Below are 13,976 nucleotides of genomic sequence, written 5' to 3' on the forward strand. Positions count from 1 at the left end.
CCCCCCTGCCTTCTCCAAATACCCCTACTTAAATATTAAATTCTTTCAAGAAAGAATCTCATAAATAATTTAATATTTAATCTTGAAATGGGTCTATTCCTAAATTTCTAAAATAGTTTCCACCATTTTTCATCATTTTACTATAACTATTTTTATTCACCATGTTGGATAGTTAAGTTTGCAAAAATGGTGGCTGAAAATGGGAAAGAAGAAGAAAAAAATAATTAAAAAATCGACTAAATAGGCTTTTCATGCGCGCTCAACAAGTGTATTACACTCACTAAGCCATGTAAGCAAAAAGTGTCAAAATGACACATCGAGACCCTGCATGAGGTGTCTAAAATGAACATCGCCCACTTAAGGTGCCTAAGTGAAATTTCGTGCCAAATTTAAGGGGCCACCGATGGGTTACCCCAGTATTTTAGTGTAATTAGAACTTGTTTGATTAGAGGTCAAGTTATTTCGAAATTAGTCATCTCATGATTATTATAAAAAATTACTATAATTTCAGAATAACTCATTTTACAATTATTATCGAGATTAATTACCCATTCATTATCCCTAATACCAAACCAGCCCTTAATCCTATCTTCTCTCTCACTAAACGCTACTCTTTCCCCTTCCCTTTCATTCAAGAACCAGAAAAACCTCTCAATCGATCTCAATTACTCCAAATTCCTCTTCCATATCTTCAATTTATCCATTTTAGGAGCTGGGTTTTTCACTATTTTGATGGATTCATCCTTAACTCTCTCGCTTTCTCATACCAATTCCGACACCCATGACCTAATCGGTACCTATTTCTTAGAACAATGGAGACTGAAATCCAAAGCCGCTGTTAGAAAATCAGAATCAGTAATGGGTGTTTCAGAAAATCAATTTTTGATGGAAATTGATTCAGAAGAGTGTGAAGAAGAGAAAGAAGAGTTGCCAACGGAGTTGGATACTTTGAATAGTTCTGGTGGGTTTTCGATTGTTGGATCAGATAAACTTTCTGTGCGTTACCCAAATGTGAATCTTCATGGACATGATGTTGGAGTTGTTCAAGCTAATCGTGCTGCACCTTGTAAAAGACTTGTTTATTATTTTGAGATGTTTGTGGAAAATGCTGGTACTAAAGGTCAAGTTGCTATTGGGTTTACTACTCCTGGGTTCAAAGTGCGTCGACAACCTGGGTATTCTACTTTCTTTTGACTTCAATTATAGCTTCTTGTTACCTTTAATTTCAATTCTAATTGCAAAGCTTGATTCTTGAACTCAAGTGTGATGGGATAGGTAGAGGGGGTGTTGTTTTTGTTCTTATACTCGAATTTAATTGTAAGATTGACTGAAAATATAGCTCCTTTATGAAAGTGAAAGAATTTTATCCATCTTCTGATTTTAACTTTATTAGTTTTTCTTATCTTTTAGTATCAATCCCAATTACAAGAACTTGATTCTTGTCCTGAAGTGTGATGGGATAGATTAGGGGTGGGGATGAAAATCTACGGGATCAGTCGATGGCAGTCTCTCTATTTTAAACCAAACTTAACACTGATTTCCGGCTGGTACTAAGGCCAAATAAGGATTGGCTTCAAATTGCGACAAATTGGGAATTCTACTTTCTTGGACTTTAATTTTGATTGTAATTATAGCTCCTTTTATTTTATCATCTTTTATTTTAAAGGTATAGTCTTTCTTACCTTATTTCAATGTTAAATCGCAAAGCTTGTTCTTGTGCTCAAGTGTGACGGGATAGATAGACAGAGGTGAACCCAAAATTTGAAGACGGCGGGGGCACTATTAAAGTCGAATGTGAGTTAGTGAAGCAACGGCACTTCATCGAAAAATATTGTCAAACAAGTATAAAATCAAGTGTATATATAAATATAAATTAAAAAAATCTAACATAATTCACTCTATGATTTGATGCTATTGACCCTTAGTGTACACTCTGAGATTGCTAGTTCGAATCTCGCTTGAGGTTTTTTATTAGGCCTTTTTTGGAAAAAAATTAAAATTGACAAAAAGAAAATGCAACAAGCAGAATCAAACTCGTGACCAGCGAGTTGCTAAGATGCCAACGACCAGGTGTTTGACCACTACACCAATTCAACTTATATGTCTTAGGGTGCACATTCAGTTATATATTCCTTATTTCAGAATATACGTGTATATGCACAAAAAGTTTTCCGAAGTGAACGGGTGCACATGCACCCACACCCTCAAGGGTGGGTCCGCCTCTGTGGATAGAGGGGGTAATATAGACTGAATAGCTCCTTTATGAAAATGAAAGAATTACCTGTTTTAACTTCTTAATCTTTCTTACCTTTTAATTTCAATTATAATCACAGTAGCTTGATTCTTGTGTGATGGAATAGATAGAGGGTGAGAAAATCTACAGGATCAGTCAAGTGGTAATCTCTCTATTCTTAACCAAATTTAACTCTGATTTCCAGCTTTATTGGAGATTTAGATAAATTTATTAATGGACATCAAGGGGGTAAACAATCTCATGATAAAGGTTGTGTGAGAGAAGACGTGCACTTTTCTGCTAGTGAAGTAGACCAAACTTCAGCTCCTTTTGGCTCTTGATGTGTTTAGGGAAGTTGGACAACAGCTCTGGTTGATTGGTGAAACTTCTAACATATAGAGCAGCTTTTGAGTTACTAGTGAATTGCTATAATTTTAGAATTACTGTTGTCCATTGACAAGATAGGGATAGCCTAGTTGTAAGGACTGTTCACCTGCAAAACAAGATTTAGTGTTCGAGCACCAGTGTAGCAAAAGTGGGAAACAACCTGTGCTGTACTCGTTGATACGTAGTTTGGGAGGTTGGATTTTACCATCTAAACAACAACTATGCCAGAGTCTCAAACAAGTTGGGGTCAACGACATGGAGTTTCACCCTCAGAGTCCATGTTGCTCCATTGAGGCTCATCTCTGTCCAATATTAAATAAAATAAAATTTGACAAAATGAAAAATAAGTTTCTTTATAATTCTCTACATTTTCTGTTGGCTGACAAGACTAAAATACTTCTTTTATCCAACAAACTTAAAGCAAAAAAAGAAGTAAAAAACGATGTGACAAAGATGTTTTGACATTTTCAACCGAAGCTGACTTATGTAACTCTCCTCTTTCTCAAGTTCTTACTCCAGAATCGTTCCTCTTGTTGCCACCCAAGCGAAGAAACAAATATTTTTAAACTCTAGGCATCTAGAGAACAAGTGCAGTAGATTCACCCTCCCCCTCACAAACAATTAATGATAGTATGACTTAAAAGAAAATGATCCACCTTTCCTCGACCCCACCTCCACAAACCTGGCTGTTATGTGATAAATTTTGTTTATAAAGCATTTTCAACACACTCCTGGATGTGGTTACCTCCTAGTTGTGCAAACTTCTCCTAAACTTCATGCCCCAGAGAGCTCTTGCTTGTGATCCCTGGATCTGCTGTACTGTTATCTTTTGATTGCCACAGAAGCTATTTTCTTGTTCCAGACCCCACATGTAATGTAAAAGTCTTCCTACTCCTTCTTGATATTCTTCTGTCAGTACAGTTGAATGTGGTGTGGTTAGTACATACTTCTCTGTACACAGTTTCATACTTTCTTGTTATTAGTTGCTCAATAAAGTGTGCTCCTCAGATCAGAATATCTACAGCTATTTCCCCAACAACGCTTTGTTGAACGCTTTAGGGTCTTTCACACACCCTACTTTTAGGGGAAGTGGCAATCTCTCGGTGACTCAGTGATGTTTCCTCATCCTGTCTCCTGCCTCCCATGGAAAGTTCCTCTTTAATATCTCCAATTTTTCAATCACACTAGTCGATTCCTGCAAAAGTGGCATATAGTATGTGTAGATGCTCGACAGTGATTGAACCTTATTATTATTCATGACCCAACAATCCAACATTTAGAAAGGTTGGTTCTTCTCTTTCCTTTAGAACAAAAGTTCCTATGAAGACTATTCGACTTACTCTGTTCGATTCAAAAGACGAAAAGCTTCCCCAGCTAGTTGTATACTTGTATGTGGTAGGGTGCAGTGGTCTACTCCCCAGTATGGGCGATGATGACATGTTGGGTTTATTGACAAGATTATTGATGTGGTACTACTAATTTGGCAGTGCACTAGCGTGAACACTGACGTTCTTCATGATGCAACCCCAATCAACTTTTACATCATGGGTTTAATGTACTAAAATGGAAACGGACTTCAGCGGTGCATGAGGGCATTTGTGTAACTGTGTTCTGGCTTTGGTTTCAACAACCATGCTTTTTTTTTTTGAAACGGGTAACTTGTATTCCTCAGCATTAAGGGCTATGCTGGCCACCTCCAAAAAGTATTAACAAAGAAAAGAGAAAAAAAGAAGAAAAAAGAAACAGAAATACTTACAAAGAACCTACGAAATCAACTAATTGGATTTCCTCTTCTATATTTTGTTCTTTACCCCAAAAACCTAAGGAAGTAATTACTTTCCATTTAATCTTCTGTATTGAGCATTCTTTTCCTTTAAAAATCCTCTGATTCCTTTCCTTCCAAATATTCCACCAGATACAAGCAGGTACTGTCCTCCACCACTTCTTTTGACTCTTGCTGCCCCCCCTTCTGATCCAACAACTCAATAAATCTGCTGTGTGTTCTGGCATACACCAGTTTATGCTAGCTAAATTGAAGAATAAAGCCCATACTTGTGTTGTTACTTTGCAATGCAAAAATAAGTGTTTGTTGGTTTCCAGTGCCTCTTTGCATAGTAAGCATCTAGAGGCTATGTTGATGCCCCTTTTCTGTAATGCTTCATGCGTCAAACAGGCTCTCCTAGCTACCAGCCAGACAAAACACTTCACTTTAGTGGGAGCCACACTCTTCCAAACAACACTCCATGGCCCTGTTTTCCTTCCTCCAGTTACTGATAGACCCCATTTGTACAATCTGTTGACAGAGAATCTTCCATCTGGGTGTTGTCTCCATAATAGACTGTCTGTTTCCAAATTAGTGCCTGGAAAGCCTTCAATCATATTCAGTAGTTCAATTACCCCTTCTATCTCCCAGTCATTTAACAACCTTCTAAATACCAAATTCCACCCTTCTTGAGACCACATCTCACTGATTTTGCTATCCGGATGCATACTGATTGAATAAAGTCCAGGAAACAAACTTTGAAGAGATCCTTGACCAATCCAGTCTTCTTTTGGGACAATTTTAAGTGTCGTGAGATTTGACCACAAGAAAGGGCACAATTATGACGCAACGAGCACAAAATAATTCTGGACCAGGAAAAACTATTTCCAGGATGACCTGACGCTAAGACTTTTATCTCTTTCGCTTTCACACTATATGAAATGAGTAGGAAGGCTATCCAGTCAGAAAGAGAGATGGAGAATTGTCCCCAACATGTATTTGGTGGACCCTATGGAAAGAAAGGAACTAAAGATGCTTTGAAGACAAAGGAAACTCTATGCAGAATTTAATGATAAAGTGTTTTGTGCTTTACTATTTTTGGTGTAAACAAGAATGTCTAGAAAATATGAAATCTATCTTTGATGTCCTAGATTACATCTAGGAAGTTTTTTTTTTCTTCTATTGTACCCTTTTGATCTGGGAACCCCCACAGCTTGTGCAAGTATCCTTGATGCATATACTGTTAACCATTCTCAAAAAAAAAAAGAGAAATGAGAGAAAGAAGAGATTAAACCCTTACTACATTGATGATAAAGTACATAGAGAACTCTTTCTATTAGTGTTTAAAGTTCAAACTATATGAAATAAGGGAAGTTTCTTAGTTATTGCACAACAATAAAAGACACTCCACTATATATTACGTGAGTTCTTTGCCAAATTAGACGGAGTGGGAAAGATAAGAACTATTTCACGTAGTTAACTAGACATGTATAATGAATCTTAGCACATACCAATAGTCTAACATGGTACCATTTGCCTTTTCTCCAATTCATTAGTTGTTTGTTTATGCGACATAGACTGAAAGGATTGCATTGGAGGAGTGACATTTTGTCGTTCAATACTTTACATTTGGAATTTATTTTTGATCTTTCTATGTTTGTCAGCTGGGAATCAAACAGTTACGGATATCATGGTGATGATGGACTGCTTTACCGTGGACAAGGAAAGGGAGAGGCGTTTGGCCCAGCTTATTCAACAGGTGATACTGTTGGTGGCGGCATCAATTATGCTTCTCAAGAACTCTTTTTCACGTAAGAATTTATCTATTTTTTACCTCTTTTACAAAGGTGCTTGTGTTACATTGCTAGATGATTTTTGTTGAGTTTATAAAAAATAGTACTGTTTGCAGTACAATATCTGGACTCAAGAATTTGTGCTATTTCTTTTAATGCAGGAAAAATGGAACTGTTGTAGGAACAGTTTTCAAGGATGTAAAAGGGCCATTATTTCCTACCGTTGCAGTTCACAGCCAACATGAAGTGTATGTATATGTATCCTTATCGTCTATACCTTGTACTCCTTATTTTCCTTACTATTCATCTAATATAAATTACGGGTGGCAAAATTCATCTTTACAGGCTTTCTGTTCTCAAAGCACTTGCTATACTGACATTTTTTTTGGGGGGGGGGGGGTATGCCTCCGGTTTGCCTTCATCTGAAAGATTGATAAGATAACTTGGAATGCCATTCATTTTATGTATCTGAATATCGTTCCTTGTTAAAAAATATGCTGACTCATGCTGCAATTTTGGTCTGCACAACCTTGCATTATCTTTCTTATTATCAGTGTAATTCTTTATCCCCATTCCAATCCTCCTTTTCTTTTTTGATCAGTCCCAATCCTCTTTATTTCTTCATGAAATATATCAAGGTCGTGAACTATATCAAAGACTCTATCCCTGAGTTTTTATTCCTTTGATGCTACCTTTTCTTGTTAAATTAAGCCAAATTGGGGTTGGACTTGCTGTACTTCAAAGAATTAGCTTCTTAAGTCATTTTTCTTTTAGTTTCCCCAGCTGTGTGCTCTTCCAACGATAGGTAGAGCAAGGAGTATATATCATTATTGACACATGCATGTCCTTGAATATAGAGAATGCGGATGCATAACTGTGAGCCTTCTGAATTTCGCCCAGTTACTTCTCTGTTTATATTGGTCAAGTTTCACATATTCTGTGAAATGCTTAAACAGTGTTGGAGCTTATTCATGGAGTTAATTAAAGAAACATATGTTTTTACATTTAACCACCTGAAAAAAGAAAACATGAGTTTCACTAGTAATTCTATGAGGGCTTGGTTTATGTACACATCCATTTTTAGATATCATCCGTTCCACTTGGCTAATCTTAAAACTAAGGCATGCAATCTGCTAATTTTCCATCATCTTGCAGAAGCATTAGAATTGTTTTTCTTTTAAGCTAGTGATGTAAGAGCCTTTTTTTTTCCAATTTGATTTGTCTTTCATCTTTTAGAAGAAATGACAGTAACTTTTCCTGGTAGCTTCTTCTTTCGTTGGGCACTATTTAAGTTTAGGATAGGGGTTTAGGAGTTTTCTTGGTTGATAATGGCTCAAAAATGATAGATGAGTTCTTCATAAGAAATTACACTAATTATTATAGAACTAAGCCGGAGTCAAAGTATGTAAAACAAATAATGATGGCTCTACCCACGGTTATCTAACAAGTTATTGCAGCCGTTGATATTAGTAGGTATTTCGTCTCATTACACAAAAAGAAACAAGTATTCAATATTTTTTTGCTTTCATTCCATACTATCCACAATTTTTTTTTTGAGAAAAGTAACTGTTAGTCTATATTTATCCACAGGTATACTACCTCAAAAGTGTAGTTCCCTTCCAAAAGTGTTATAATTACATAGGATCCTAATACTACCAAGTTACAACCAGTCTGTAGTTGTGTTGATTGCTTCTGAGTTATCTAAGACTACTAGTTTACACCAAAAATAATTCAGAGCTAAACAATTAAATTTAAATCATTTTATGCTGCTCTGCTTTCCTTCAAAACATCTCTTGTTCCTCTCTAGCCATATTGTCCACCATATACAAGATGGGGCAATCTTCCATCTCTCCTCCTTTCTTCCTGCATTTCCATCCCTATTCCAGCACTTCAAAACCTCTTTGATCCTTCCTGATTTCACCCATCTGATCTCTCTCACGTTGGTGAACATTTGCCACAGCTGGTTTGTTCACTTGCAGTCTTGCAGTGTAAGAAGAGACGGTTGACCGTCTCTCCTTGCTCTTCACACAAAAAGCACCTGGAACATAGGTGAAAACCTCTTTTGTTCAAGTTCTCATGTGTCAAAACTGCCTCCTTAGCTAGCAACCAAGTAAAACTTTACTTTATAGGGTACTTTAGTTTAAAATATCATCTTCCAAGGCCATTCTACTTCCTCAATGCCAGCTGTATTGAGATCTTCATAGGCTGAGTTAACAGTGAAACACCCTTTGCTCCCCACTTTCCATATCATCTCCCCCAGACAGGTTACTAGATTGTGCTAGGGTGACATGAAACTCAGCTATTCTACACATCTCCTAATCATTTAAGTTTCTCCTGAAGTGTAAATTCCACCCCTCATCATTCCATAATTCTGCTACAGTTGTATTTGACATAGGTTCCAGAGGTCAGGAAACCTTTGGCTTAGTGAAACCTGGCCACACCATCTGTCCTTCCAGAAAGCCACCTTTCTGCCATTTCCCACCTTGCAGCATGATCTTTCTAGCTCCAGATCCCATAAATCACTGATGGATCTCCATACACTAGATCCGTATGGAGAGGAAACCTCTGTCGTTATCCAGTTACTTCTCATTCCATATTTTGCAGCAATCACTTCCTACCACAATGAGTTCTCAGCAGATGCAAACTTCCATAGCCACTTCATCATTAGGCTTTGGTTCTGAAACTTCATGTTTTTGATGCCCACACCCCCAATCTTCTTGCTTATGTTCATTTCTTCCTATTTGACAAGATGATACTTCCTCTTATCTTCATTTCCTAGCCAAAAGAAGGTTCTTCTATCACACCAGCTGGTGCTGGGAAAACAAACATCATGTAACGTAGGGCATCCAACACACTGTTGATCATAGTCAATCCCCCCCCCTAAATAAGTATTGGCTTTTCCAATTTGCTAATTTTCTCTTACACTTCTCTATCACTCCACTCCAAATGCTCATTGACTTACTTTTTGCACCTAAAGGCATGCCCAAGTAGATGGTGGGTAGCTCCCCTACTTGTCCCCCAATGTAATGGCCAGATCTTCAATTTGTACCACTACATTAATGGGTAGATATAGCTTTTCCCCCAATTTATATGACGGCCTGCAACAACTTAAAAAATTATGAAAATGGCTAAACTCAGAAATCGTTCCCTCACTGCTTCACAAAAACTAAGGTGTCATCTGTAGATGAGTGATTTCAAAGTTGTTTCCTGCCCTGTTGTGCAAGCCTCTGATACAATCCTTGGCCTTTGCTGTGTTGATTAGGTTACTCATCCCCTCCATTACTAGAATGAACAAGAAAGGTGAGAGTGGACCCCCCTGCCTCAAACTCCTTTGAGAAGGGAAAAAACCAGTGGGACTTCAAGTAATAAGAACTTAAAATTTGACTGTACCGATACAATATTTGATCCACCTTATCCATTTAGACCCAAAACCCATCTTCTGTCCAGTTTACACTTTACATAGTATGCCTGGCTGTTTGCTCTTCACTCTTGAATCCACCAGTTCATTTGCTATCACCAGTGCATCCATAATCTGTCTCCCCTTAATAAAAGCCATCTGTTGTCAACAAGTTTGTGAATGACTTTTTTCAATCTTTATGCCAACAGTTTTGAGATGATCTTGTACACTCCCCCAACCAGAGGGTCTGAAATCATTCAGTTCAATTACCCCCATTTTTTTAGGAATAAGTGCGACAAAGGTGGCATTAATGCTCTTCTCAAAACATCCTCTAGCATGGAAGTTTTGGACAACGGCTACCAACTAATGTCTGATTATGTCCCAACAATGACCGAAGAAAGCCATTGTATAGCCATTGGTCTAGGGGCTTTGACCCCTGCACATGCTTTGATACTCTCTAGACTCTAGTATTTTCTCAGCTTCAAAAGATGCCTCCAAGAAGCTGCTATCTATTACATCAATTCTGGGGCAAACCTCTCATGTCTAACAGTAGTCTCCACTCTCCTGATTGTGTATATAACCTCTCATAGTATTCAACAATTTCTTTCTTAATTTCTTCAGGTTTGGTAATCTCAACTCCATTGACTTTCAATTTATCAATGGTGTTGACTCTTCTATGTTGGTTTGCTGTTCTATGGAAAATACTTGTGTTTCTATCTCCCTACTTAAGCCACAAGGCTCTGGATCTCTGTCTCCAATCTATCTCTTCATGCTTGGCCATGTCCTCAAACTTCATAGTCAATGCCAACCTAGAAGCTATTTACCCTTCCACAAGAGATTTCTGTTCTTGTATCTCTTCCAGATTATCTAGTTGATTCAACGCATTGGCTTTTGCATTTTCAGATTTCCTCGAGTGGTTTTGCTCCATTCTTTCAGCTTTCCCTTTGGGGCCTTTAACTTTGCCATTAGAACATAATCAGGCCTGCCAGTGCAATTAAAAGACTCTCACCAATCCCTGACCTTAGCATTGAACCCCTCTGTATGAAGGCACCAGTTTTCAAACTTGAAATATGAGTTTGATTGCCCCCAATCTCCACACTGTAACAATAGAGGTGAGTGATCTGACACTACTCTACTGAGAACAGACTATCCACAAATTCATACCATCTAATTCTCACAACAGCCAAATCATGCTTTACAATAAAGCATCAAGAAAGAATGTCCATGAGTTCTTGAATTTGTGGAGTTTACCTTGCTATTCGAACTCTGGTAACCGTTAAAGGTCCTCTGTATTTTATTCGTTTGGTGTAAATAGGAAATTTCCTGTTGCAGAGATAGTTGCTTAGTGTGTATTTGACTACTTGTGCATAACTTCCTTTGCTATACACATATAATAGTGAAATATGATTTGTCAAAAAGAAAAAAAACTGTAGTTCTATAAATAGTTCTAGGTTGATTAGCAATAGCTGCTGATCCACGGCTAGTGTACACTAACTCTGACTTAGTAGTATGGATCATCAAATCTAGCATGTCTGACTTCTTTCAGTTATTTGTTGATTTTACTATCACAGGGTCACTGTCAACTTTGGGAAGCGTCCATTTGTTTTTGATCTTAAGGTAAAAATCTTTCTTTTTTTATTTAGTTCTCCTTTGCTTTGCCATGTAATTGGGCTTTTTACCTTCTCTGGGTGGGGCTGTTGTTGGTCTCCTCTCCTATTAATTATGCTTGTGATGCTGCATTGCTGCGTGCTTCCATTTTGAAGTCAATCTCAAACAGACAGTAGAGGCTGATTGTTACTACTATGTATCAGTCCTTAAATATGACAAATGCATGTTTGTACGCTCATCTTTCTGCCTTGGGTAGGTTATGGTCTGTGACAACTTCTCTTGATTGTCCGTTCATTGCTGCTGATTCATAAGATATGTCTATCAATTGTTAGTTGAAATACAGTTGCTGGTCTGTGTTACAGGAAACAAATTGAAAGTACTATTACAGAAATAAGGGGATAAAAGCATGTAAACATAATTTAAGTATTAATCCACTGTGGTTTTTGATTTCTTTGTTTAGGCATATGAAGCGCAGGAAAGGGCAAAGCAGCATTCAACTATTGAAAAATTGTCTATACCTCAGAATGCCAGTTATGGGTAAGTACTCCATCCGTCTGATTGCTACAACTATAATTTTTAAATAAAGAGAAGGGGTCCTATTAGTAAATATAATATTTTGCTGAATTTTAGAACTTAAGAAGAATAAAGCAGAGTGTTAGAATACTTTCTATCTAGTATAATATTCAGCAAGTAATAAACAGTGAAGAGAAAGAAGTTTTGATCCAAGGGAAGTGGATAACATTTTAGCATGGATTGACAAAGTGGCCTAGGGTGTACTTAATGGCCAATGAAGTGGGGGAGAACCATGAAGTCTTAGAATCATGTCTTGGTGGAGTAAATAACCACGAAGTGAGATTTTCCAGCTGTCTAAGCCTTGGTGGTCACTGGTCAAAGATGCCCGGTACTTGCATTTGATGGAATGTAGCATGTACCAGGTGGAATAGTCGAGGTGTGCTCAAGTTGGACCGGACACCACCGTGAAAAAAAGGTAGGACAATGAATGAAGCTCATTGAAGTTACTATATCTATTTTCTTCCAGACAAAAGGGGTGCATGATTTTTGTATTGTCTCCATTTAGGTTTGAAGATAAGGGTAGATAACGAAGTCTTAAAACACATTGAAGAAAAAGTAGAATGCTGATCATACGCGCTATAAACATATTGTTAGAATAGAAATAAGTATTTCCTACTTAGAATAGAAATAGAAATAGGAATAGGAATAGGAATAAGAATAGGAATCCTAGTCGGAAAAGGATTCCAATGTAGTGTCTATAAATAGGGTCTCAATGTAACTATTTAGATACACAATTCAATAATATTTTTCGTATATATTTCTCACATGGTATCAGAGCATAGCCCGTCTCACCCGATGTTGGGGCCCCCAAAATCAAAAATTGCCCACGCACCAGATGCTAAGCACTGGGCGTGAGGTGGGGTGTTAAAGAATGACAAAAGTCCCACATCAGTGGTTAATGAGATGAGTGGACTCTTTATAAGGCTTGGGCAATCCTCCTCCCTTTGAGCTAGCTTTTGGGGTGTGAGTTAGGCCTAAGACCTAACTTCACATGGTATCAGAGCATTGGTGAGAACAAACAAGTCACCGTATGTCTATGTCAATTTCCGGTGACTGTTGGGTCTGATTTTGTTATTCTTTTTTCTTTCTGTGGGTGTTGTGTGAAAACCAACACCACCACGAGGCTCGGAAAGCCCTCGCGACCAAACCCCAGCCAAAACCATCGGAAAACACCACCCCACGCGCTCTCACGCGCCGATAGGAAGTGGTAGTTTCCGGCGAGATCTGTCTCACGCGCCGGCGCGTGAGGGCTTTTCTGATCATATTTTTTGAGATTTTTTTTGACAGTTGGGGTCGTCCAGCCATTCCGACCAGGCCCATAATGTTTTTGACCAGATCCGATCGCTGGAATTAGGGTTCCGGCTATTTCCAGGCAGTTTCCGATGACTTTTCTTCGAGATTTTTTTTTTCCGAGACAAATTTAGCATAATGTCTTTTGGGCGTGATGTTTTTGGTTCCAAAAATATGGGGATTGGAAGTTCTAGCCCTATAATCACTTCAGAACTTTTATTGGGAAGTTCAAACTATTTATCTTGGACTTCCTCGGTTGAGCTGTGGTGAAAGGGTCAAGGTGTCCAAGATCACTTAACGAACAAGGCTTATGAGGAAGATGCAAAAGCCAAAGTACAATGGGAGAAAGTAGATGCTCAATTATGTAGTCTGCTATGGCGTTCTATTGATTCCAAGTTGATGCCCTTGTTTCGCCCATTCCAGACGTGTTATACAGTTTAGGAAAAAGCTCGTGCTTTATACACTAATGACATATCTCGATTCTATGATGTGATATCTCGATTGACCAACTTAAAGAAACAAGAATCCGATATGTCTACTTACTTGGGACAGGTACAAGCAGTCATGGAGGAATTTGACACATTAATGCCAGTTACTACGAATGTGGAAAAACAACAAGAACACAGACAAATATTGTTTCTAGTTCTTACTCTTGCTGGACTTCCTCCTGATCATGATTCTGTACGTGATCAGATTTTAGCTAGCCCAACAGTTCCTACAATCAATGAATTATTCTCTCGTCTCCTTCGTCTTGCGGCACCTCCCAGTCACAAGGTAGTTTCATCACCCACTGTTGACTCATCTATTCTCGCATCTCAAACCTTTGAAAAGCGTACATATCAATCTATGGAGAATCGGCGAGGGGGAGGGCGTTTTGGGAAACCTCGATCCAAGTGTAGTCATTGTCATAAGCCTGGACACACTCGTGATATA

The 13,976-nt window shown here is 38.1% G+C and overlaps 1 protein-coding gene across 1 annotated transcript in view; it reads left to right on the plus strand.

Annotated features, from left to right (window-relative positions):
- Positions 1 to 571: 571 nt before the first annotated feature.
- The window catches only part of LOC125858551 (ran-binding protein M homolog), a 25,592-nt gene continuing 12,187 nt past the window's right edge, over positions 572 to 13,976 (plus strand). Inside the window, exons 1-5 of the mRNA XM_049538356.1 lie at positions 572 to 1,175; positions 6,047 to 6,193; positions 6,337 to 6,423; positions 11,144 to 11,189; positions 11,641 to 11,717. Of these exons, the coding sequence (XP_049394313.1) occupies positions 733 to 1,175; positions 6,047 to 6,193; positions 6,337 to 6,423; positions 11,144 to 11,189; positions 11,641 to 11,717 (800 nt within the window). The 5' untranslated portion in view covers positions 572 to 732. The remainder of the gene's footprint in view (positions 1,176 to 6,046; positions 6,194 to 6,336; positions 6,424 to 11,143; positions 11,190 to 11,640; positions 11,718 to 13,976) is intronic.

This window comes from Solanum stenotomum, chromosome 3 (assembly GCF_019186545.1).
Source record: "Solanum stenotomum isolate F172 chromosome 3, ASM1918654v1, whole genome shotgun sequence".
Lineage (NCBI taxonomy): Eukaryota > Viridiplantae > Streptophyta > Magnoliopsida > Solanales > Solanaceae > Solanum > Solanum stenotomum.